Raw genomic sequence first — 26,753 nt, forward strand, 5'->3', positions numbered from 1 at the left:
TTCATTTTTCATTTCAAGTTTATTAAAACTTTAGCAGTACAAATGATCCAGGTTTTAGATTATCAAAAGACCAAACTGAAGTCCACATCTTAAAAAAAAGCGTTCCCCAAAATGTCTCTAAAACTTTGAGACAATGGAAACATTAAGTCCACAAACTCATCCATGCCTGTCATCATCTGTTCCAGGACTTGTTTCATGATCAGACTTTTTATCCTTATTAGGGGCATGATCTCTTTCCTGACTCTTAGATTTTTGGTTTACTTCTTTTTCTGCTGATGATGTGGTCTTTTCCTTTTCTTTACTGCTGCGTGAATATGGTTTTTTTGATTCTCTCTCTTTGCTACTTGGTCTCTTTTTTGAGTCTGGACTTCTGTCATGATCTCTACTAGACTTCTTATCTTTACCAGATTCAGGACTGCTACTTTCACGGCTTTTTGAACGCCTCTTCCTTTGGCTTTCAATATCATTCCTTTTATATGAGCTTCTACTTTCTCTATTTGAATGCCTCTCTCTGTTTCTGCTTTGACTTTCTTCTCTCTCAGAGCTCCTTGATTCTCTCCTCCTCCTGTTTTCTCTTCCTCTGTATTTATCTGGTGTACCTCTCCTTTCTCTGCTTCTTGATCTTCCTCTTCTTCTTGTCTCTCTATCTCTATTCCTTGAATAGTCCTTACTTCTACTGCGATCTCTGTCTCTGCTTCTTGATCTTCCTCTCCTACCCCTATCTCGGCTTTTGCTTCTGTCCCTTGTTCTGCTGCTGGAACTATGTTTTCCTCTAGCATGCTCACGCTCTTTGCTTCTTGACTTACGTTTCTCCCTGTCTTTACTCCTTCTATGATCTTGTTCATTATTTCTTGAGCTTGCTCTTTTACTTCTCTCTTTGCTCCTACTTCTCTCTTTATCTCTCCCCCTAGAATCGTAACGCTTTTCTTTTTCTCTACCTTTCTCGTGGTCTCTCTCTTTGCTTCGTGATCTTACTCTCTTTTCATCATGCCTACTGTGCTTAGAGTCTCTTTCTTGACTTTTTGATTTCTCTCGGCTTTTACTATGGCTTCTGGATTTAGCTCTTCTCTTGGCCTTGCTTTTGTTATGCTTGTCGTCTTTTTCTGAATTCCTCCTTGTTTCCCTGTCTTTACTGCTGGACTTGTGATCTTTTTTCTTCTCTTTTTCCCCTCTTCTGCTTGGACTTTCAGAAACTTGTCTGTGGTCTGATATTTTTCTCTCTTTTCCTCTTCCTGGGCTTTTTTGATTATCTTTCTTGTTTTCATTTACTTCACTCCTTGGAGAGAGACAAAGATAAATTAAAAAAAAAAACAACTTTTAAATCCTCTCCACACTGAAAAATTAAATCAGAAGCAATTTAGTTTTGCAACTGAAACTTAGATCATGTTAGGTCATCTATATCAATAACTGTATTTACAGCAGTACGATGAAAATCAGACACAGGTAAGTAAAAGTGTTCTGCTTTTTTTGAACCTAAGATGACACTGTTAATGTACAAAAAATAGATCAATGTGTATACTCAGGAAAGAAAGAATCTTACTTGTCCCCTTTTATCCATCTTTCTCCACTGGACACTCTCATTCTTTGAGCTCTTTGCATTTCTTGCCTCCAATGTGGAGGAGTTTCACTGCGTCGGAATCGATCTCTTGACCTGGACCTGGAAGGTGTCCGATAACGCTTGAAAGGAAAAAGAAAACTGAGTGTTAAGTCTGAATTCCACAAGCTGTGAGAACCAAGAAAGATTTTATCCCTAACAGTTGATTCTACACAGCACCTAACATATTTCACTGAGTTTAGACCAAGTTAGTAACTTGCTGAAAACCATATCTGACACTCAGCTATAGGAAGAATACAAAATATCTGATCAAATAATTATTTTTAAGGTTAACTTCTATTTCAGGATTATTTGCACTCTGCTGAGAAGTCTTTTCCTGTGACCTTTAATTAGCACAAATGCAACACATTTTTCTAACAACGAAAATTCTTCTTTGCTTTGACAAACATGAAAACAATACTTCACACTTTTAGTAAAGGAGGGAGGGACTTTTTAGGATATCAGGTAGTTACAGGACTAGGGGGAATGGAGCAAAGCTGGAGATGGGTAGGTTCAGACTGGATGTAAGGAGGAAGTCTTCACCATCAAAGTGGTGAGAGCCTGGAATGGGTTGCCCAGGGAGGTGGTTGAGGCCCCATCCCTGGAGCTGTTTAAGGCCAGGCTGGATGAGGCTGTGGCCGGCCTGCTCTAGGGTAGTGTCCCTGACCATGGCAGGGGGGTTGGAACTAAATAATCCTTGTGGTCCCTTCCAACCCTGACTGATTCTATGATAAAGAGACTTCTGTTATTAAAATATTTGTTACAAGTAGTGCATAGGATATGGCTTCACAAACCCAGAACCAATCCAACAGCTCCGCCTGCCAAAAACCAGAAGTCTTGCCCATATTCCCAGTACTAATATTGTACTGGTTCTGATGTTTGCTAGAACCCCAAGTTAATTTAATTTGCTATTTCACAGACTATCACAGTAAAACAGATTTTTTCCATCCCTCTCTCCTTCAAATAAACAAAAATTTCATTTAATTTTCTTTGTTGTCTTCCTACAAGCCTCAGTCCCTGAAGCAATTATGACAGACCTCATATCGTGCTGGTTTTTGTTGTTTTCTTTTTAAATCAACTATCCTAATGAGAAAACCATCGGTAAGACTCTGCTACCACTTTGTTTATTTTGCAGAACAGACTGTAAATACTTACCCTTGGTCCTCTTCCTTTTATTTTTCTTCCAGATCTGGTCACTAACAGTCTCCTCTGGTATGCTGATTGTGAATTTGATAGATTACTGAAAGTAATTACAAAAAAAAGGTATTACTTTGTTTACAATGTCAAAGAAAGAAGAGAAAATAAAGCCACTTTTAAAAACTCTTCAGACATTAAACTAAATGAAAGCACATATTTATTTTTTTTATCACTGCAGACAGTAACAACCACACAGCCAAAACTTCAGATGTTGTGACCACAAAGTATTTTACAAGATTCCCATTTTCTTCTACTTTTGAAAGAAGATTACAGGCTCAGACTGGACAGTTCCAATAAAACCCAAGTAAAATTGTAATGCTTTCACTTTCCTTTTCTTGAATCAACCATTCAATTTTTTCCTTCACTAAACCATTTTCAAAGACTAAGCCTGTGTTCTAGGACAAAGACAACAGCTGCCAGTAACTAAAAAACCTGGTTTTCATCCATTAGTGCTCATAACATGGAGCTGTTTAACAAGGAAAAGGCTCACTTAACATTAGAATCCTGAAACAGTAACTTGACCGTGCCACTGTTGGCAAGCAGTCAGACTCAACACAGACATACTACCTTTCTCTTTCCTTCTCTCGGCTTTTCCTCTCTTTTTCTTTCTCATCTACTTTAGGAGGGCTTTTCCTCATCAGAAAGCGGTTTTCAGGTACAGGAGGAATTTCTTCAGGACGGACAGTAGACAAAGGCTGTGCTTCAGGGTTTTCATCTTCGCTTTCACTGGATGAACTTCATTTTTGTAATTAAAAAAAATATATACTTGAAGTGAGTTATCTGAATGAGAGAAGACTTTTCAATCTATTTAAACTCAATACCAAATGATACCACAGGAAACAGCTCTATTTCATAGGCAGCATTTTCTTCATGGTACCTTTGCTTCAGAATGTACAACTGTATAGATTTCTGAACAAGAAATCTGAATTCCAATGGTGCTACACTGAACATACATTGGCTCTCTTTCTAGATATAAGTGCTAGTTTGAAGCTAGCTGGAATATCTTGGTGAGAAGAATTATAGACTGTGAAAGGGAAACAATGATGATGTCTACTTCACTCATAGGCTTGCTGAGGTGAATAAAAACAAGAACACAAAAACAAATAACACAGCTGCTCTCTGGCTGCCTGCATTTTTCTCCCTAACCTGCTGTCTAATCTTTCTGCTTTCTATCCCCCCGGCTGATTCTCCAAACTCACCTTGAACGTAAGGCAATGTCTGCGATAAGGTAGAGGGGTGGAAAGGAGGTGGAAGGGTGGTTGGGAGCCCCTCCTGGGGACTCTGGTTTCTGAGAGGGCTGTTGTGTTTCTGTATTACCTTTTTACTTTGTATATTTCTGTCTGTAGCTGTATATATTGTAAATACCTGCTTGTATATTGTGCTAAGCTGTAAATACAAATCTTCATTCTGATTTCCAGCTTGGCTGAGTGTAGTCTGGGTGATTTCGTAAGAGTTGGGGGGAAGGTGACCCAAACTGTCACAATACAGCTTCAAAACACAGATTTATTTTCTTTTAAAAACACTATCGATAGAGTCAATTAAAATTTTACACTGAAACATAGGACTAGCTACAAACTAGTGTAAGTTGCAGCAGCTGGTATAAAATGGCTTTGTCCCACAGAAATAACATTTAGGCAGCATTGCCCTAAGTGAACATTTCTTACATTTTACTGACAGCTTAGAAAAATGTGACTTGCACTACAAGAAAAACGACTAAATTAGAAAAAAACCTTTTCAGAAGCAAGAGTGCCTTTAGAGTTGTATTATCGTCCAGAAAAGCTGCAAGACTTTTGAGATCTCAGACAGAAATAACTTTCATGCATTAATTTCAGTTTTGTTTTCCTCCCTGCATACTAAATTGTTCCAAGTCCCACTTTAATTTAAACAAAATTGTATGGAAGTGTAATGTTTTAAGCCAAATACACTAAGTCTTAGTCTGCTCCTTCGCAAGCTGCACCAGATATGCATATAGACACTGTCCTTTGCTTGCATACAGAAACCAACTGTGTCACAAACTTGACTGTATTTACTTTAATGAGAGTAGTAGTCTGTAACTAGCAAAGGACAAGAAAATTATACTGTATGGTGCACATGTAACACACCACTAAGAAAATAAATCAAAAATTACCTTTTTTTGCTTTTCTTTCTCTTTTTCTTTTCCTTCTTATGTTTCTTTGAATTTTTCTTGTGTTTCTTTTTTCGTTTTTTAGATTTTTCTTCTGAACCACTTCCAGAATCTGATGATGAATCAGAAGACGATTCTGAATCGCTTGAACTTTCCGAGTCACTAGATGAGGAAGACGACTTGTGTCTTTTCTTTTCTTCTTTCTTGGCTTCAAGTCAGAATAGCAAAGACATGTTTTAATACCAAACACTTGCAAATAGTTCTCAGGGAAAGAAAAAAAAAAAAAAAAAAATCAACCTATATAGTACCTACCCAAGTTTCTTATAACTGTGTCATGAGACTACTTCATCAAAGTACTTAAGAAAGAATGGCAATTTTGGAGAAAACATTGTTTTTCCCAAGTACAACAAAGATGTCTAAAAATACACAAGAGATTTCCAACATTTTGTATTTACAGAACTCTGAAGTATCAATTCATGCTGGAGAACTTGTAGAATCATGTAAGCATCCATACGATGTTTCATGCAGCCTAACCTACATATGAAGATTAGTTTAGTATTTATTTAGAGTTCATATAAAAGAAAAAAAAAGTTGCTTCAGGTTTAGCCTGACTTAATATAAAATATATTCAAATCACAAACAAGTTTTGAAACAGCAAGTAGCAGAAAGTAAACTCATTGAATTTAGCTCAGAGGGAAGATTCAAACAACCAACCTTCAATCTAAGCGAAACCATGCTCAAAGGACAGTTCTAATCCTCCAGCTCACCATGTGCTGCTTAGAGAGGTTTTTTAATTTGTTTGATTTGGATTTCTACATTTTTTAACACAAAGATACAAGTAATAAGCATCCAACCTGAAAAGGACCCCGATAAAGAGCAGACTAATCTTCAATTACCTGTTTCAACATTTCTTACATGGCTGCTGGAGCTGCAAATCACCAACTGAGCGGCAATCTGCATTTGGTCTGACTGAAATAAGCCAAGACCAAACACACCTTTTTAACTGATCCGAGACATATTCTAACTATTAAAAGTGATGCAAGTATTGTTTCAGTCGCAGTAATTCGAAAGAAAAAAGCACAAAACCATACTGTAAGAACTTCACTAAAGGGACTGTAGGCTTCTGACACTTCAGGTAAATCAGTTACATGGTATCAATACTCTTCACATGCATTACAAAATTCTTCTCAGGCTACTGTCCACAAAATTAAAAGCTCTATCCAGAAAATCCAGAAGAGCTGACTAGTTGGCTTCAGACTGTTGTAGCTGACTTCTCTAATTAGCATCAAATATTACTTTACCATGCCTTTGCAAATTGTCAAGACAGCCCATCATGCATGACAAACTACAGGTAAAGATAGAAGAAACAGGACTTGTATGATATTCATGTAGACACCTTGAGGCAGAAAAAGCATGAAGAGTAGATGTGGTAGCTGCCTTTCTGAAGACACAAATGGCTATTTAATACAACAACGTATTCTGTAATTCAGAATTACTCAGATTAGATTGTCTAACTTCTTAGCAGGTATTACCAAGTTGAGCTGGCTGGCTCTCTAGAGTTAGCACTAGATGTCTGTAACTGCAATTATGTGAGCTCAGTATGGAAACTCTCAAATTCAACACCACCTTGATCTAATTTTTGTAAAACTGCACAACAGGAGGCACTTTTTCAAGAATGATCAAAATTAGCAAAACTTATATCTAATTTCTTGCTATATTTGTCAGAGAAGGGAACAAAAATGAGTCTTGGGTACTATGAGTCCTAGTATTAGGGCAGGGGGTTGGAGCTGGATGATTCTTGAGGTCCCTTCCAACCTAGACCATTCTGTGATTAGAGATGCACTGCCTGTAATAAGCTAGTACTTCCTTCTAACTTTAGTCTTCACAGGAAAAAAATGTCATTTGGGGTAGAATGATTAAAGATCAGTGAGGCCAGACCCAGTTGCCAAAAGCACATTTCTAATTGCACTGCAGACAGCTTTTTTACAACAGGTGGTATGCTGTGGGACCTTTGTATTGCCTCCCAGAAATTGGACATAACTGGGTATGCTTTAGAGCAGCAAATTTAAGCATGGATGTATTACACCACATCAAGTGCAGAGACAGACAGTTATGGACTCCTAATAGACAAGTCAGCATTTCTCAGAGAAGCAAGAGTTATGCTCTCATTCAAAGAGTCATCACACAGTATTAACTCCTGTTCTGTGTACAGTTATTGCAAGTAAAACAGTATTATCTCAAATATATGAAGTTGTGGTATTTTACTTCTGTCATTCTATCTTCTCATCTATCATGTGCTGCTCAAAACACTTTATGGATGGAGACTGCGATGCATTGATGTTCTACATCTAGCAGCAGCCTCCAGTATCATTTTGATATATTGATGACAATATCCATAACGAAAACGAAGGCAGTGTTGTTCTTATCTGTAGCAAAGTATTAGCTGGTAGCATTAGTTCAATCTACATAAACCAACAACTCTTCTGCAGCAATCCAGTAACCTACTTTACCAAGCCTCTCCTGCACTCCAGTGCAGTGAGAGATACACTGGTGAGATTTCCTCTTCACAGTGCTGCAGAACACTTGATTCCAAGAGAATTGGCTGAGGTAAAGATCAAGATGACAGCAAGCTAGCTGGGGCTTAATTCAGGTAACAGTGGATCATACACATGGTGTAGAAAAATCTCATCAGAAATACCTATGTACAACATCTTGGCCTTTTTGTGGTCACATTCTGTATGGATACCTTTTTGTCCTCCAAACAGTACTGAACTGCAACACCAGGACAGTGGACGAAATTTAAGACCATCACACCTAAACTGTTATTTTTTCAGATTAGCATCACAGACACAAGTCACAACTGGATGGCTTCTATAAGGACTTTTTTTACCTGCTGTAACCATGTAAACCACAACAAACACACAAAAAAAAACAAAATCAAAAACTCAAAACCCAAAACCAAACACCACCCCCCCCCAAAAAAAAACACAACAGAAAGAGAACAGACACTCCACTGTTACAGGTGATCTCCCTCTGAAATTCCAGATGAAAGCTTCTAATCTAGGCATATGCAGTATTTTAATCCCTATTGTTGTCTCATTCAATTCACATAGCATCCAGTAAAGTTAGCTAAGACAAGTCATTATCTACTCATCCCTAAATGAATCCAATTATTCTCCACAAAGAGACAGATTTGATTCCTTCAAAAAGCATTTCATCTGGATACTCACCACGGTACCAAAAAAATCTTAACAGAAGTTGGATGCTTGGTATAAATATTTTGCTATTGTGTCCCCACCAGACAAGCTCATACAATGTACTAGTTTAAGCCTCCCTTGATGTTATAATGCACCCTCCCACTGAAATTCACCATTATTTCCCTCACTGGAAGCCTTCTTATTCCTTTGTCTTAACAGCAAATTATTTGACGTAGTCTCCTCTGGTTAATGCCTCATATTTCAGTTCCATTTTGCCTTCCATAGTAACAGATCCACTGTCAATGATCTTCCATGACACCGCTCACCTCCCAGAAACTGCTCCTCCTATCTGGATTCCCTGGCCTCTTCCAGATATCAGGTCTAAGGGTCTCTCTTGCTTCACTTGTCAATGTTGGACTGCAGCTTGACAAATTTCTTCTGATGATGTGGTGAAAAACTGTTCCTCCTATCTACACTGACTCAGCTCAACCCAGCTCATTAGTAGTTCCATGTTGTACATTTAGCAAAGTTTCTGCCATATGATCACCTCTCACAGTTGTGGCAGATTTCCCTTTGCAGGTCCTACAGAGAGGTTTTCCCTTTCAACAGCAAGACCTTCCAGTCAACAAGATCTCCATCATTATCTGTCAGATAACATCATGTTCATTGGTTGGGATCTACCTTAGTACCCATGAGGGCCAACACATCCCTGCATTCAGCTGCCCTCCACCTGCCCAATCTTGGTGCCTATAAGCCCTTGTTTTCCAAGCATTCCTGCTGCCCACCATTATCTAGTACTGTGCCCTACAGCTCACTGAATGGACTATGCCAATGCTCTGGGCACCAATGATCCTTCATGGTATACCACATCAGCTACTGGCAGCACTCTGTCTTCAGGATTCCAGCAGTACTGAGGCAAAAAAGTACAAGGACACAGACAGTCAGATCTTTCCAGAAACCTCTTCTCTTTTAGGAGAAGTTAAAACAAAAAACAAAAAACCACCCAGTATTTTGTATTTGTTTTATTCACTCTTTTGGGGACAAGTACTTCAAATCCCTCCCTAATGGCTTTCAGTTAGACTGTTTGGTGCCAAAACTTCCATTCAGTCATTCAGTTTCAAACGCCTACAGCAGACTGAAAAAAGCAATGTGACAAACCAAGGAAGACTGATATACAAAGTATCTCACACAGTAGCTTCATCCATTCTTCATGGTTTTATTCTCTAATTTATGCTACCTGTGCATTTTCTAGCTCTTGAATACTGTCCAGAAAAACAGAATTATGTCCTAACACACAGGGTTACTTATGAGTTAATCTAAGAAGTTCTAGAATCTTTGAGAAGTCAGGAGCCATTAACTAACTCGCTTGGAATTCTGAGGTATTGAAGAAATCACTTCAGACTCTGAAGTCACTCTGCTTGATATCACAACAGGACTGCATTTAGACATCACAGAAGGAAAGGAAAAACTGAAAAGCTCATGTCTGAATGTCTCTTTTTTTTAGGCCAAATAGTTATTCTTGTCTTATGCTTCAATATTCTTCGTGCAACCCTTAACAGCATACACCCACAGAAGCCACTATGAATGAGAAAAAGCATGATGAGCTGCACAGTTCCTAGCCAACACACATCCTGAGTTTCTCTAATAAAATTCTCCAGAGTGACAGCAGCATCTTAGACTGAGGTTTATTTTGTATGATAAGTAGAATCTACTCTCCAATATGGAGCCATGTTCAGCTTTGAAATGGCAGAGCAAGGCACCTCTTCCAGAAAGAAAGGCAAGTTCTGACATACTGCTGTTTGAGAATATACTTTAGAGTAACATTAAGAGGGTGTCTGCTATAGGGTAATTCCAGGCTTTTCTACTCTAAGAGCCTGTTCTGAAGATTTACCTGTAAGAAACTTGAAATAAGTTCATTATCTGAAAAAAAAAAAGAAGCAGTTTAAGTCAGACTGCCATCAATTTTCTTAAGGTAGCACTCTAGTTTCTACAGGCCAAGCACTTGCCAGTTTTGTACTGAAGTTTTTCTAGTATATGGAAATCCAAGACAGGAGAATCTCTGAAAAAAGCAGATCTGCATCAACACCTTACACATTTTTAGGAGACAAGCTGTACTGCAGTGTTATTTGCTTTTTCACCAACTGGCCCTCCATCCATCACAAGTAAATTTCTAAATGTTTTTATAAGCAACCAACAGGGAAGAAAGTCAGCAAAATTATCTCATAATTTGCATCTATGTCAATGTACAGTTCGACTTTACCTTTGGACTTTGGAATTAACTCTCCACAACTCAGTATGCGTACTTCAGCATATGGTTTACTAGATGCATCTGTTTTCTGGTTTTCTATTTCTCTCACAACTTCCTGACCTGAGATGACTTGTCCAAAAACAACATGATGTCTGAAGAATTTAAACAGAAGTAAGAATTCTTAGCACTTAATTTTCTCAAGGCAGTTCCCAAACAAATGCAAGAAGATAAAAGATATTTACCCATCTAAGTGAGGTGTAGGTTTAGTTGTTCTGTCATGTCCAGATTTTAATTTAAAGAGAAAGACAAAGTCAGTATTAGTGGAAGGCAGTCAGCATTTGAAGTATGTCATATATACAAAAGAATACAAATGTTATCTTGAGTGAACTAGCAAAATTTAACAAGACCAATATATATAAAGTTTGCATGCAGTTAAATGTATATTTTATATATTAAGCTACTTATTCCTGTCATTATCATGTTTTACTGAACAAGAACACATATTTTTAGATATTATATCCTGTATGAGGATGCTAAGTATTCTCTTTAGTAAACTATTTGAAGTACTACCAGGAACAGATATAAAATTCAAGGCAACTGTCTCAGAGCAGGAAAGCTGCAAACAGCCTTGAATATACTAGAAAATAATGGAAGAAACATGGAAAAAAAATATCTGTACATACATATTATTTCAAAGTAGAAGTGACTTTCACTTAGCTTTTCCCTATACTAGCATTACTAAGGCATGTCAACCACAACAAAAGAGAAAACTGAGATAATTACAGGAATGAACAGCCAGAAATCCCAAAATAAGGGTCTAATGTGTAACAACATCCACAACTAGCATATTAAGATCCTAAAATATGGGTAACAGTGATGGATTTAAAAAAAAAAAATCTGTAGATAAGTTAGATTTGAGGAAAACTCTACTGCAATGTTTAAGAGACAACTGCAAATGAGACTGCTGAAAAGTTATGTGACCAAACAAAAAACAACCCTTCTACTACTTTTTAGAACCCCTAGACCTATCTCATTCCCTTCCTGACAATACTCGTTTAAAATAAACAAGGATAAGAAATCTACAAGGAACTAACAGGTCTGCTTTATTGCCCAGGTTAGAAAACAGCTACTGAAAATTACCAAAAGCTCTTCTGCAGGATCAATAAGCACTAAACAAAAAAGCCATTAATAGTCAAGTTCCCCAAAAAAAGTGCATTAGGAAAATGCCTACTCTGTGAAAAACCATCAACTTTGGGTTTGCACAGGAGCCAGTATTCAATGTTTAAAAGGATTCCCTTTACAGCTTACAAATGACAAACCACACACACATTTCAGGACAGTATAATACTTACATGAAGAACTGTGAACCATTTGTATCTTTCCCTCGGTTGGCCATTGAAAGGAGAAATTCTTTGTTGTGTTTTACAGCAAAGCTTTCGTCTAAAACAAGTGTTTTCAGTTACTTTAAATACACCATATATGCTTAGATAAATGTTACAATCTAAGTTATCTCACCCTTATTAAATAAATATGCCAGTCACTTCAGTAAAAAGTTATACTAGAGTTGAAATAATAGCTATTTTATAAACATAATCCCTTCCACTCTAAACAAGGCAATTAAATAAGGAGAAATAGAAATTAATTGTTAATAGCCTCAGGGAAAAAAAGAGTGTTCTTGTTCAAGAGATTTGTTTCCTACCAACATTAACAGAGAACTCATCATTTTAAGACATTGTTCTTTCTGTTCTGCACATACTGATCTTTGTTTCTCTGCAGCAGACATTTTTCAGCTGTGCATTAACTATTAGGAAACTCCCTGTTTTCAGGCAGTTTGTTGTTTTATTGGTTTTTTAATACACAGAGGTATCCAGTTTGACCACAATCTCAAACCACCTCTGTTTGTCCGACATACAGATGAACTTATCAAGCTTGCCAGTGAAAAATTAAGTTTAACTTGAATGAATCCTACTTCTGATGAGCAAATAATAGCAACAGATCAAACTAAATCCCAACAAAACTGCAAAATGTAATTACTGTTCCATTTTTCATATCTGTAACAGATGAATGTTATCTCCCTCCTTTCCCAAACCAGAAAAGGCAGTTGGCAGATCCAAACTCCTCAGACAGCGAAGTTTGCTCAATGTTGTTTAAATACAGATAGCATTACAAAGACTTATGCTATCTGTAAGGCTGTGGTTTCATATCACGCAGTGTCACTGGCAGTGCAAGGGACAGTGCCACTCACTACCCAGTCACCTGCACAATTTCTGTCTGGCATAGTATTGAGATCAGTCTACTCCTATAGCAAGTTGGTTAATCCAATTCAGTTTCATACTGTGGGTGAGGTGAACAGCCTGCCAGTGCTAGAAGGTAGGTAGAGGCTTTGTGTCTTCTGTCTCCCTCCACCATGCATTTCTTCTATGTCTCTAACAATTTGTGTTGGTTCTGGTGATTCACAAATTATTGAATTGGGTCTGCTCACTAATATGAAAACAAGAGCAACAATCTTTGAGCATTTAAGCAAGTTGAATCAGATGGAAGTTTGACCTAAATGAGTGACGGTGCAAGGTCCTGTCTGACAGTTGCAAACCACTGATTCAACTTGAGGTCTAATAGAAAACTGCAGCCTGGCTCTACTAAAATAGTGAATAACTCTTTTGCTAATTTGCTGCAAGCTCAGGCAAGAGCAAATATTGTAAGAAAAGCATCAGAGAAGAGGGAGGAACATAACCACTCGTGCTCATGGCAGCCATCCATTATAGCGGTTAACAAAAACCTGCCTCAAGAAACACAAATGCTCCACCACATTCTGGAAAAACACAGGCTGACAAACAAACTGGAGTGCAGAACAGGCATCTCTTCTCCAACGCTCACTGAAAAAGAACCAGGACTCTGAGAAACTGATGGCCTCTCTATCATTAGTTCCTGTTAGGTTCAAGAAAGCAGGGCTTCATGTTTTCTTTTAAACAAACATTTACAAGGAAATCTGACTTCACACCTTTGTCCTTTTCACTGCAAGAAAAGACAATTCCTAACTTCAAGCTAGCTGGTCAAGCCAAAAGTGTATATTCAAAAACAGTTATCAAAGTGTAAGTTTGGTAAAATGGACAAATTTCAAGGAGTTTTAGTTTCATTTTTCCTTCATTAAAAAGGTTCATACCTTAAAAGTAAAATAAAATTACCTAAATTGGACAGAGGCCTCCAAGACCTCTTAAGAAAAACACAATGAACATTGTTCAGGTTCAACAGGACTGAGACTAAAGAATGTAAAGATGATTGCTTGTAATAATACCAATAGACTGCTAAAACGCTTACCTTCAAAGAAGCCCCCATAAATGGATTCTCCTCCCCTGCCATTCCCTTAAAAGAAAAGTGATGTTTACAACTCAGTGCTTCATAAAATACTGATCCAGCTGCATACAAGTTATTGACATTATTACTTGAGATATGCAAAGACTGTGAAGATACTCATCTTCATAGTTCCAAAGTTAATTTAGAAAACAAAAATATGTTCTCCATATATTGTCCAATTGTCACTCTTTATTATTTCCCAGCAGCAGACATATTTTACCCTCACATTTAAATCTTTCAAGAGAAAGTACCTAGAGTACAGAGATGAAGCAAAAGTGTATGTGAATGCACATTTGTAAGCTTAGGAAGTACTCACGTAAAGGTCCATCATACAAAAAAATGGAAAAACCAAGCATAAAATACCCAAACAACTGAATCAGAGTAATTAGTATAATTAATGCTGCACAGAATTCCTGCAATATTCTACTGTATAAGCACTAAAGTTTTTTATCAAAAATCTCACATCATACCTTCACTGAAGTCACCACCTTGGATCATAAAATCTTTCACGACCCTGTGAAATAGACAACTTTTGTAATGCAATGGCTTTTGGGTAGATTTTCCTGTACCCTTTTCACCTAAAGGAGGAGAGAAGAAACAAAAAACGTAGTTACTCTCTGTGCCCATAGAATCCCCACTACAAAAGTGCTACATAGGCCCTTAATCAAAATACTGTACTAATTCTGAAAAATTAGCTTGTGAGGCAGACACATACCTGCAGCACCAATAAATTAGTGTTTAAGAAGGCAGAGCAGAAACTACATTATATCTTCACAGTTACACCTGAAGAATTCCTTCATTATATTATTACACAACTCTTTCTCTTTCCTGCAGATTGACTGAAATTACACAGTCAGTTTAGGTTTAAGTGTGTTACTCCTCAGAAACATGCAAGAAACACTCAGCTCTTCAGCAACAACTTGACAAGGTTAAGGTACTATAAAAACTATAGTAAAAACAAAGAGGCAGGGGGAAGGAGGATGGATCTTTTTTCCTTCTCTGCTAATGATTACAGCCACCATCTTACTCTCTTATGTCAGCTCTGGTGCTCAAGACCCATAAGCAGATTCTTTGCTTCATCTACAATATCTACTTTCCCTGCTACCCTCAAATAGGTAAGGTCTCAGTGGAGGTAGTAAGATGAATCAGTCATGGCCAGTCCTGCAAATGAACTCCAATCTAACAGTAAGGCAATCAGTGGAGGTTTGCTGGAAGGAAAAGAATCTCCTCCTCTCTGTATTGCCAAACTGTATTTTCCTGTGATCTTATTCTGATCTATTAAACTGGAAGCTTTTGTCAAGGCCTCTCTCTGAACTATCTGTAACAGACTGATGCCTCCATATGGACCTAGCTAGACACAAAAAAACACTTTCCACAGGAGCTTTGATAAATGTGAAACCCTATCTGTTCCACTCCTTTGGCATATGCCTAACGTGTGTATGCCAGGAAAACACAGAGCTGTTGATCCCAGTTTGAAGTAGACAGCATATACTCTTCAAAACCTCCCCACTCCCTTATCAGAGTGAGAGAAAAATTTCAATTAATTTGCTGATGACCACTATCATAAATGCTGTGCATAAATTTTCCTCACTATTCTTAAAAAAAAAGCAGTAAAGTAGTTCAGCATCTGAATTTGATTTTTGAAGTCAGCAATTAAGCATGAACTTAGTAGCAGTTGTTCCTGACCTGAAATTACATTGAAAGACTTCAAGTCAAAAATAGAAATAATTAGTATTTTTGGTCAGTTGATAGCAGATCAAGAATGTCATAGTCAACTGCTAACATACAACCATAAAAAAGAACCACCTCAGGGTTGAAATTTGTTAATAGATTTTGATAACCTGATTTTATGACAGTAAACTTAACAGTCTATTGTTTGATAATACCCACAGTCCTGTATACATCATGAATGGTGCACTAAGTGGCCTAGCTTGACACGAATGTAATTATGTACCCACACCTTATTCAGAGCCTATTAGTGCTGTTGAGTGATGCAACAGTAACAGCTACAGAGCTTTGGCCTGAGAAACAACACAACTGGAAGGAAAGGAAGAAGAAAATGCTGCAGACAGAAAGCATGCATGCTATTTCTGTATTCACATAATTATCTTTGTGATATTACATTGAAGTTCAGCTAAACTGCTCCAGCATTTTCAACAAAAGCATGCAGTTCACAGGACAATAATTCTGTTTGGAAATGCTTCCAGGACAGAATCCCTTCAGTATTTCATTCAAGAAATAATGTGAATTTTAACAGGAGTGGAAGTCACCACTATCCAACAACAACAAAAAAAACCAAACAAAACAACAAAAATAAAATAGCAACAACCCAAACTAGCTAATTAGTATCAGCAATACCTTTCAAATACTTCAGAATATCACAAGACTGAAAACTAAGCCTGTATGACTGACCTCTTACTGGCTACCTTTCAAGACTGGATGATGTTATATAATGAACAGTAGTATCTATGCTAGTAACATCAAATCAGCTTACTCTGCCTGCATTTAAAGTTGATTAGTATATACTCCCTGCAACACACTAAGCCAAAGCTACAACTGCTTTGATTCTATACCAGACGTATATAAGAAATCACCTAAATCTGTCGGGATACGAAGGGCCAATGCTTTATGTACTTATTTTGGTATGTATGAATACATCATGAAAAATTATGCCAACTACAATCTATCTAAAATGATATTACATTAAAGATTATAAACAACATGAAAAATCTACAAACCTGTGCAAAGGCAGCGAAAATTCTCACATGTCTTTGGACACACATCTGAAAACAGTTCAAAGACTACTCTTCCAGCTGGAAAGAAAAAAGCCATATTCATTATGAAGTTATTTTTTATTTGCATTACTCATATATATGAATATTTTATCACTAAATGGATAATTTCATTTTCTTACCAGGTACGTTATTGATGGCTATGTCGAAAAAGCAACGAGGTCTCTGGACCTTTACTCCCATGGCTTCAAAAGTTTATATACTGTAAGTAATAAAAATAAAATTTAGCCTTCCTTTTGTGTAGAGAAACTATGTATAAGCCAACATAGATTTTACAAGGACAACAAAAACTGCAGAAAAATAAGCTTTCAACAAAACAAACACCAAACCTAGGTATTTTTAAAGGTTTAGGAAATGCAAAGTATTTTAGGTCCTGTTCACATTTTGTGGACCCAAATGACTGATTTTTTTTCTTCATTTTTGCTGCAACAGTATTAACTTAACTGACAACAGTCTTACTTCAGGTGAGTAGATACAAAAAAGAAAAGATACGAGAAGGAATATAGAAAAAGCTTTAAGTCCATCTTATTATTCAGATAGCATAGGGAATCATCTACCTTCTTTGCTCCTAGAATTCTATATCCTAGGTAAAATAAACATCAGAGAAAAAAAATGAACTTTGACATCAACCAGCTTGTTTTGAGTGCTCTCAAACTACTTTTTGCAATTTCAACTTGAAAGGTCTACTTTACAATCTCCATTAGGGTCAGTGCTAGTGGCTGACGAGGCTGGCATCTCCAGATGCCACCTCATCCCTCTAGTCAAGGTTACCAACTCAAATCAGGCCTGTTCTTCTTGGGAATACAACAGCTGCTGCAGCCCACAACCCAGTTCAGTTCACTGGGCCACGAACCAAAGCTGCTCAAGTGCAGCTTGCACTACATCTGTAGGAGCACAGAAAGGGGTACAGCCCAGAATGCTGAACTTCCTCACCTACAGTAGGTGAGTAATAATTGCACTATTCAAATAGACACACTTTCAGATCATTTGCCACAAATAAAGAGTGGTCAAGGAATGGACAGTAACTTACAATGGTCACAATTTGACAAATCACTGACATACTGTCATGGTAAGCAGCAAGTATTCAACTCCTTAGGAACATGTGTCCTTGATTCCTGTCACTGCAGTTATCAGGAGCTGCTCTAATTAGGATCCAAACCATTATACATGAAAAAAAATATAAATATGGAACTTGTTGCAGTTTCTACTAAGTGAAGTTATTTGAGCTTCTTATTGTTTCTTTTTCTCATTGCTTATCTCTTTTGAGTCACTACCTCTGAAGCTATTTATAAGACATGGTACTCGCAGACGTTGTTTAGTGGTGGATTTTTTAGTGTTAGGTACAGAATTTGAGTCAATGATCTTAAGAGTCTTTTCCAACCTAAATGATTCTTTATTGAGAATATTAATACAACTTTTCCCTCACCTTTGAGTACATAAATTCCTTTATTTTTGTGTAGTAAGCAATGGCTTAATCTCACATCTCTGGTCTTCCAGGATTACGAATAATCATGATATTATTTTCCTCTTCTGAATCCCCATTCTCTCTGAATTACTTTAGAGAGGGGGGAAAATACAACAAGGGCAAAAGGATCTGCAGGACTGGAGTACCTATTTCAGAATTTGGAATATAATCAATAAATTTTTAATTCTAATTATTTTTGACAGAAAATACTACTTAAATCTAGCTGACATAGTGCAGCCATTTCTCCTATAGTTTCACTCTCGGCTGTGCCACAGAATGGACTCAAAAAATTCAACTGTCATGATCTGTCACTTTCTGATTATAGAGAAGATAATCTAAGAAATCAAAAACTAGTGTTATCGTGATAGGCTATATTCTCTCTCTCTGTGCTCAGTGTCACTCCCATTTTTCTGCCAAGGTTAAACACTGAAAATTAGAAAAAGAATGCAGGACTGATTAAATGTCATTCATTAATTTATCATTTGTGTGATCTATGGCATGAAAAGACTTTGCAAACAGGGAGACTCTCGCTTGACACCTTTTTGGATGTACAACAATTATTAATTCACACAAACCAGAGACTCAAAAGCAATAGGCTTGTCTCAGTCTGCTTGCATCTCTCACTGAATTACTCTCCCTCCTGTTGGTACAGCAAATTTTGTAGTCAGAGAGAAATAAATTGAGAAAACATCTGTAGTTGAGAGCTTCAACACTGGTGGGTTAGTAGAAGACTGCCCACATTGCTGCAAAAAGTCTGGGGCAGTATAAGGAAGACAGCAATGTGGGAAAGAAAAGAGATAGAAGATAGGTGGGAGGAGACAGACTGCCCTCAGAACTGAGACCAATCCGAAAGACAGCCATCGACTCACCCTAGTCAACAGAATAGACTACACAGCTGCACAGAGGCAGGAGAGTAGTTTTTCCTAAGAAATCTCTGTGAATAAATGCTATCATAAATATTGGTTGGTGATAGACCTGACAGTTTTAACTGAATTGAGACATCCGAAAAACAGCAGTACATCTGACCAATTGATTGTACACAAACTTCAAACATTTAGCTGCAGCTTTATAGGCAATTTGCTTATGTAGAGGCAAGCCTTAACATTTATATACAGTATTTTAGCAAAAAAATCAATGCAAACTATCTTAATATGTGACAATTTTTATTTCAAACATTGATAACTACTAAAGCTAAATTATCTAAATGCCAGTATGCCTTTGTCAGTCAATTTTTAACTCAGAACTGTGGAGAACAGGCTGGGAGAGAGAATGAAGAAATAATGAATTCCACCTGAATCACTGTTCTCACCAACTTATACTCAGTTTGATGCTCTTCTACCTCCACATCATTTCATGACCAAATGAAGTATAGTCTGTGTTCTAAATGTTACCTCCATTGTTTCCTGCACTTTCCATAAATCCTCCAATAATATTCCCTAAATATTGGCTGCACTTGGTTCTATATGATAGTTATGTTAACTGGTCATTATGAACACCCTGACTGGACAAGTATCAGGTCATGTAAATACATGCTACTTTCAAGCAGATGTTGCCTAACAAACCAGGCTAAAAGATCAGGTAGATATATCCTAGCTACCTCCAAGTCAAGTGAGCATTTCCTCTCCAGTAAACTTAAGCATCCTTTGTGCAGTTATTACATCAGGTAGACCTACTCCTGAAGTATTACAGGGAAATTTAATGAGTTAAAAATAACCCATCATCTATTAATTTCTATTTATGTAGTATGTAGTACTAAACACTACCTTACACATACTGATCATTTAAAACTTGTCTATATTATAAGAAAGCGCATGGAGTATGAATGTTAAATACAACAAAACACAAAACTATTTGAAAACACTAAAAGAAGTCAGAAAATTAAAAGCAGAGCTCAATACCACTATGTCTGATAACAACAGGGCTTACATGATGTGTATTTGTATCTTCAGAATTATTTTTAATTATAATGCAGATACTCTTTACACACAATCCATTACATTTTTAACTGCAAACTTGATGACATTTTACCAGTGAAGGGCATATGATTTAAATCAACCTGACAGACCCTCACTATACAGACACTAAAATGTGCTATGCAAAAGGGTAGTTTGGGGAACTCAGCTCACTTCTTCCTTCCACAGCTTTATAAGATAAGGTAACAATTTAGGTACTAGCCTGAAATGTTCCAAGCCATTCATCATTTTCAATCACCTCCTCTTTGAAGAGCCTCTTACTACATCTAAGTAGACACTATGAAAAATAAAACAAACAACCCCAAACAACCAAAACACCACTTCAGTAAATCTAAGGAACGAGGCCTATTTGTGTTATTTCTTGTAGTGTGTATTTATATTATCGACAAAAAGCAAAATTATTCTGTCATGTCAAAACAGCTGTGTCCAACCACCTGCATCTGTCAGGGTTCACAGCCCTTCACACCTTCAGTTTCACTATCTGCAGGATAAAGCTAGTAAATTCACGTTCAGGGTGCAGACAGCTGTTCTCCTTCAAAATTATCTGTGCCAATGGAAAAGATCATCATCCCAAATTGTTCATAAGCATCTCTACCAGAGATTATCACATGTATCTGTTGACGTGCTTGAAAATACGTCTTTTCCAAATCACCTGTGCTATCAAGGATCTGGTGATAATACTGTTCAATATATCTCCTTTTGACTGAGACTGGCTAGAAAGCACTCACAAACACACACTAAATTAAATGTCATGCATCTCACAAGAGCTGATGACAAGCAGAAAGACAGTGTATCTCCTAGTTTTATGAGGTGGGAAAAATTCCTTTATTTGTAACTATTCTGAACAGGTCACAGGACTACCTATTTCTTTCAGTTTCTGCACAGGATAGAATATGTTTGGAGCAAAGATGCATTCAGTAGAAAAAAAATAGTCTCCTACTCCTTTACATCCATGCCTGTTACCATCAGCTCTCCTTTATTTTTAATTTCTCCTTAACCCTGCATTTGTTTCCTTGCATGAATTTATACTTCTGCATTGGTCTTCATTCAATGTCCAAATGGAGTGAACAATGAAGTGTGTGAATTCCAGTTACTAGCATTTTGTTTCAGGCCATCTATGGCCATCCTCCAACGCAGGAAGATGAAACTACAATGATTTGTACTGCAAAGACAGCCATCTGGAATTTTGAGAAATACATTTTAAGCAAAATGTTTGAGTCCAAAAAAAATGCAAATGCACAAAGTGGATATCAAACATGTATCATATTCACCAAGGCTGTGGTTCCAGACATTTGAATCCAATAGAAATGTGGGCTGATAGCAGAACAGAGAGCAGAACGTGTGTTCAGCTTCCATACAGGTGGCCATCTAGCTGTGTAAAAACTACCTTTCCTCTCCTGCTCCAATAACAGATTTGGCAGCAGCATGTATCAGCCTAAAGTGATGGAGCTACAGACTACCAAAAAAAAAAAATATGTTCATTCCAGAATGGATTAAACTGGAAATAAATTTATGATTGTGAAATGGAAGACATGAAAATTTGTTCCTAGCTTCCAGCTGCATTAGGATGCTATGTAAACAACAAAAAATCCAATTGGCTCAATCCTCTGTCTCCATCTCCTCAGCAATTTCACAAAACACTCTGTTTCACCTTCTTAAGACCCTGAGACAGTAGCAACAGCAACTAAGGTAATAATTAAAAAAACCCCAAACTTTACTATCACCAGAACAGGACTTTCACTGTGCAACAAATCAGGAATAAGGTACTACATTTGAACACATTTCAGGCTTTGGATGCTGTCTTTGCAATCAAGTGGAATTCACCTAATTTAAGAAAAGAAAAAAAAGCATTTGTATTCTACACAGGTCTACAGCATAATGCAGGAAGACTTTCTACTCATCATTAGAATTTACATATTATAGGTTCTCAACCTCGCCATTGACAGGCTAAATGAGTGGGCAGAGGTCAATGGGATGAGATTTGAAAAGGCCAAATGTACAGTTCCACATACACTTTGGCCACAACTGTCCCCAGCCTGTAGCACTGCTTGGGGTTGAGTGGCTGCAGAGCAAACAGGAAGAAAGGGACCTGGGAGTACTGGCAGACAGCAGCTCAACATGAGCCAGCAGTGTGCCCAAGTGGCCAGGAGAGCCAATGGCATCCTGACCTGGATCAGGAACAGTGCGGCCAGTAGCACAAGGGAGATTATTCTTCCCCTGTACTCAACACTGGTCAGGCCACACCTCAAGTCTTGTGTACAGTTCTGGGCCCCTCAGGTCAAGACAGATGTTGAGGTACTGGAACGTGTCCAGAGAAGGGCAACAAAGCTGCTGAGAGGCCTGGAACACAGCCCTGTGAGGAGAGACTGAGGGAGCTGGGGTTGTGCAGCCTGGAGAAAAGGAGGCTCAGGGGAAATCTCATTGCTGTCTACAATTACCTGAAGGGAGGCTGTAGCCAGGTGGGGGTTGGTCTCTTCTGCCAGGCAACCAACAACAGAACAAGGGGACAAAGTCTCAAGTTGTGCTGGGGGAGGTCTAGGCTGGATGTTAGGAGGAAGTTCTTCTCAGAGAGAGTGATTTGCCATTGGAATGGGCTGCCCAGGGAGGTGGTGGCGTCACTGTCCCTGAAGGTGTTCAAGAAAAGCCTGGATGAGGCACTTAGTGCCATGGTCTAGTTGATTGGCTAGGGATGAGTGATAGATTGTACTGCATGACCTTGGAAGTCTCTTCCAACCTGGTTGATTCTATGACTTGTATGACCAGGTCTAAGAGTCCTAGCTGCAAATGAACAGGTTTGCTTTGTTTTTTTTCCAATCCTCTTTTAAAGAGCTAAGCATCAGATAAATACATTTAAGAGAATACTGAGGCAAAAAGTGATTGACAACAGTTCCCATCAGGTCTCCTTCTCTAGAATAATGCTACGAGTCTATTTCAGACTACTGACATAAGATTGTTTTCACTCTATAAAAAAAAAGAAAAATCAAATTAGGAGATATCTGGCAATATCAAGCATCAGGCAGGAGCCTGCTATCCTTTTAGGGAGATTTAAGAAAATTACATTCTTGGAGAGGTCCAAACTAAGTGTGCAGTATGTACACCTAACATCACTGCACAATCTGTTTACATCGTTTTCAGTATGATTTTCTGCAATTAACTTGAATGTAGTCTTGTACTAAAGCATGTAAGAAATACACACCCAGTTATAACATCCCAGCTAGGAGAATGTAACATTTAGCTGGTAAGGTAGCAACACTGTCTTAAACTGTTTAAAGAGAAATACAAATTCCTACTAAATAATGCCTTTGGTTTTGTTTTCCTAGGAAAGAGACACCTACAATGAAAAACATGCTTAAAGTATCTCATCATACTCCTGTCAATGGCAAGTAAAAGGCTTTGTTGTCGAGTTTGTTGTGATTTTCTATTATCTAATTCATGCAGAGGTACTTTTACGAGTTGTGAAAAGATACAGATGTTTTCTCCCAGGCCTTTGCTACTGCCTCCCTCAGAAGCAGTAAAGCAACATGACCATATCAGTTCTAATATTAGTAACAAGAAAGTGTATTATCATTAGTTTGAAACCATGAACTTACATTTTTGCATCTGTAAATTTCTAAGACGGGTTTTAGCATTGTATGAAAGGGGAAAAACGTTTTTAGTTTCATGGAATCATAGAATGGTTTAGGTTGGAACAGACCTCAAAGATCATCCAGTTGCAACCCCCAACATAGGCAGGGAACCTCCCACTAGAACAGGTTGCTCAAGGCCTCATCCAACCTGGCCTTGAACACGTCCAGGAAGGGAGCACCCACAACCTCCATGGGGAACCTGTTCCAGTGTTTCACCACCCTCACTGTAAAGGACTTTGTCCTAACATCTAGTTTAAATCTCCCCTCTACCAGTTTAAACTCACTACCCCTTTGTCCTGTCATTACAAAACCTTGTAAATAGTCCCTTTCCAGCCTTCCTGTAAGCCCGCTTCAGATACTGGAAGGCCTCGAAGTCTTCTCCAGGCTGAAGACTCCCAACTCTTGTAGCCTGTCCTGATAGCAGAGGTGCTGCAGCCCTCTAATCATCTTCGTGGCCCTCCTCTGCACTCGTTCGGACAGTTCCACGTCCTTCTTGCGCTGGGGGCTCCAGAACTGCACAGACAGCCAAGCCATTTACCCATTAAGATTCCCAAACTGTATTTCAGAAGCAGAATTCCTTGCTACCCATTACTGTAAGGGAAGACCATGCAACAGGAGGAGGTAGTTCTTAGTTCTGACCACAACCGATAAAAGCTTCTATGATCTTTTACTCTGTTTTCCCTTCCCTTCTATTTCAGTTTCCTCCCTGCCTCAACCTAGTCTCCTACCTAAATCTCACACTGCTACAAGATGGCCAGATTTGCTCCTTGGCACTCATTGACTGCTTCTAAGTGCAAGGTGGTTCCAAAATGCACATGGCATGGAGGAGTAAACTAGTAGTGGAGACATCATGCCTCAGTGGAGTAAAATCCTCCAATGCAGTACAGATTCTTCACTCTAGTTTCCCTCATAACCCACAGACTTTCTGAGACCCTAAGGAGGGGGGAATCTTTTGAGAACAGCTTTGAGTAACTGCTTAGCTAAAACAAAAATGGTTTTTTTTCACACAAGATGAATAGAAAAATGAGAAATCTTATTAAGAAATGCAGTCCTAAAGGGTGTGCTCAGAGGATACTGATGTTGGCATGGTTCACATGTTCCCCTTCACATCTAATTCACATATAGGAAATTATACTTTTACTGTAATCCTTATAATTAAAAAAACACCCTGATAAATTAAGCTCTGTGAGTTTAAATAAACTAATGCTTCACAAATCATGTAATTTCCTTATTTTCATCACAGTACCTAAAAATTTGAGTCACACTGGACCCCAATGCATTACTGAATGGAAACAGTAAAACAAAAGGAGGGAAAAAGAGATAAGGAAAAAAGTAACAAACGCAACCCAAACTAAAAACATTTACCTGTCCAAAGAACAGCCTCTTCTGCAGGCAATACAGAAAAACATGAAAAAACCCACCTATTTTCCACAAAACACCTTAAAAAACAGACTTTATGAAAAATAAATGATCCAATATTCCTCTTAGAACAGGTCTCAGATAATTACTAAATTAAATAGACAAACATTAGGCAACTACAAGTGACTTCTTTACCATCATCATCATGTAAGGTACTTTTCTAATTGTTGCTGACTTGTAAGGCACTGTTTAGCACTACAATAGATATTCTGTCCACAATTTCAATAAGTGCTTGCGTTTTCTTCTAGCCTCTCTCCTTCAAAGCCTCCTCAATCACACAAAGTACCATCATATATATACACGGTACAGTTTGGTCTTGGCTGCAAACAAAATGAGCCTGCAACTCAAAAATCTCACAAGCGGCTTAGAATATCCTTAAAAGAGAGAGGCAGAGGACCGTCGTGCCAGCCACAGTAGGTTCTGTAGGTTCCACTTCCTTAGAAGAGGCCTGCAGAGGGGAGAACATGTGGCACGCAGGCAGTCCGGTTACTTCGCCTTCTAGGGGAGGAGAGAACTCATTCAAACTCTCGAGTAGCAGCCGAGGTCGAGCGGTGCGCTGGCGGCAGGCTGGTAGACCCGCGGCGTGCCTGGCACACGGCTCGTTAGGCTGAGGAGAGGCAATCCCAGGCCGCGGACCCTACCACCTGGCACAATTTTCGCCAGGCCTCGTCTACCGCTTCGCCTACCCCCTCCTGCTCCAACCTCCCTCCGGGCCCGGCTCGCAGCTTCTCACACACCATTCTTCATCTCAGGGTCCCCCGTCACGGCGGATACCCTGCATTCCCACTCAGGGAAGCGTTAGACACCCCGGTTGCGGCCTGCCCGCCCCTTGTACGCAGAAGGGCCGCCGGGCCTTGCGAGGGGGCGTGTGTGCGCAGAGACGGCGAGGGCGACCGCGACTGCCCCCGATCAGGCCCCGAGCGGCGGCCAGGTCAGGCCAAGCCGGGGGAGCCCCCTCGGTAGCCCGGGGAGGGGCCGGGGCTCCCACCTCCCAACGTGACCTAAGCTGAGACCCGGCAACGCAACAACCTCCACCCTCCCTACGTCCCCGGTGCCCACGCCGCGGCCTGTGCCGCGGCCCTCGCTTGGCCGCATGGCGACAGCGTCTGACTCCTGCGGCGCCCGGCTGCGGCGCCAGCACTCACCCCGCTCACGGCCCGCGTCGCCCCTCTCTCCTCAGCGCCTCGCCGCCATGTTAGAGCTGGTGCGGCACAGACTGCGTCAGTGGAAGGAAAGGGCGGGAGAGGGCGACCCCAGGGGCGGTGCGGCGGAGAGGTTGGGGGGGGGGGCACAGTGACAGGAGGAGCGACACCCCGGCTAAAGAGGGATTTGGAGGGTCGCGGGCCGCAATACAGCCGTACCCAACGGCGGCGGGCGGCTGGAACCGCTGGCAGCAGCCGGAGCGGTTGGGGGAGGGGACCGCCCGCCTCCGCGCGCTCGTCAGCGGCGCTCCGCCCCCTCTGGCAGCCCGGCCTGCGGGGCCCTGCTGCCTCGCGTCCGCCCCGCGGCCCGCAGCCGGCCCGGGCCGCTTGGCCCCTACCGGAGGCGAGCCCGGGCGCAACGCGGGAAGGCGCCGATGCCGCTGGAGCGGCAGAAAGCTTCTGTCTTCCGTCTGTAGGTGTACGAGTGCTACCCAAACAAACGTGTCGGGGGCTAATGCTGGCTTTCCCTGCTGGCCGGACACCAGCTCAGCCAAAAGCCCGCGAAATGGCAAAGGACTGTCGGAGGCAAATGTAATGTCCATACAGCGCTGTAAGGGACTAGGG

At 39.5% G+C, this 26,753-nt stretch overlaps 1 protein-coding gene across 1 annotated transcript; it reads right to left on the reverse strand.

Moving 5' to 3' along the window:
* Nucleotides 1–26,392, reverse strand: PPIG (peptidylprolyl isomerase G). The gene is made up of 13 exons (XM_064163304.1): nucleotides 26,133–26,392; nucleotides 16,627–16,706; nucleotides 16,451–16,525; nucleotides 14,183–14,290; nucleotides 13,677–13,721; nucleotides 11,714–11,801; nucleotides 10,604–10,633; nucleotides 10,374–10,513; nucleotides 4,920–5,124; nucleotides 3,359–3,526; nucleotides 2,750–2,834; nucleotides 1,541–1,677; nucleotides 1–1,276 (listed from the first exon to the last, which is right to left on the reverse strand). Exons 2-13 carry the CDS (start codon nucleotides 16,685–16,687, stop codon nucleotides 157–159), a joined length of 2,262 nt encoding a protein of 753 aa, XP_064019374.1. The 5' UTR covers nucleotides 16,688–16,706; nucleotides 26,133–26,392; the 3' UTR covers nucleotides 1–156.
* Between the last annotated feature and the right edge of the window lie 361 nt (nucleotides 26,393–26,753).

The sequence above is a fragment of the Pogoniulus pusillus genome, chromosome 2, assembly GCF_015220805.1.
Source record: "Pogoniulus pusillus isolate bPogPus1 chromosome 2, bPogPus1.pri, whole genome shotgun sequence".
In the NCBI taxonomy this organism is placed as follows: Eukaryota; Metazoa; Chordata; class Aves; order Piciformes; family Lybiidae; genus Pogoniulus; species Pogoniulus pusillus.

Bases quoted from the DNA above. Each gene is read 5' to 3' on its own strand.
- PPIG (XM_064163304.1), bottom strand. From the start codon at position 16,687: ATGGGAGTAAAGGTCCAGAGACCTCGTTGCTTTTTCGACATAGCCATC. The intron at 10,634-11,713 runs GTAAGTATTATA...TGGACATGACAG, and splicing joins AATGGTTCACAGTTCTTCAT to AACAACTAAACCTACACCTC. The intron at 3,527-4,919 runs GTAATTTTTGAT...ACAAAAATGAAG, and splicing joins AGAAAGAAAAGCAAAAAAAG to TTCATCCAGTGAAAGCGAAG.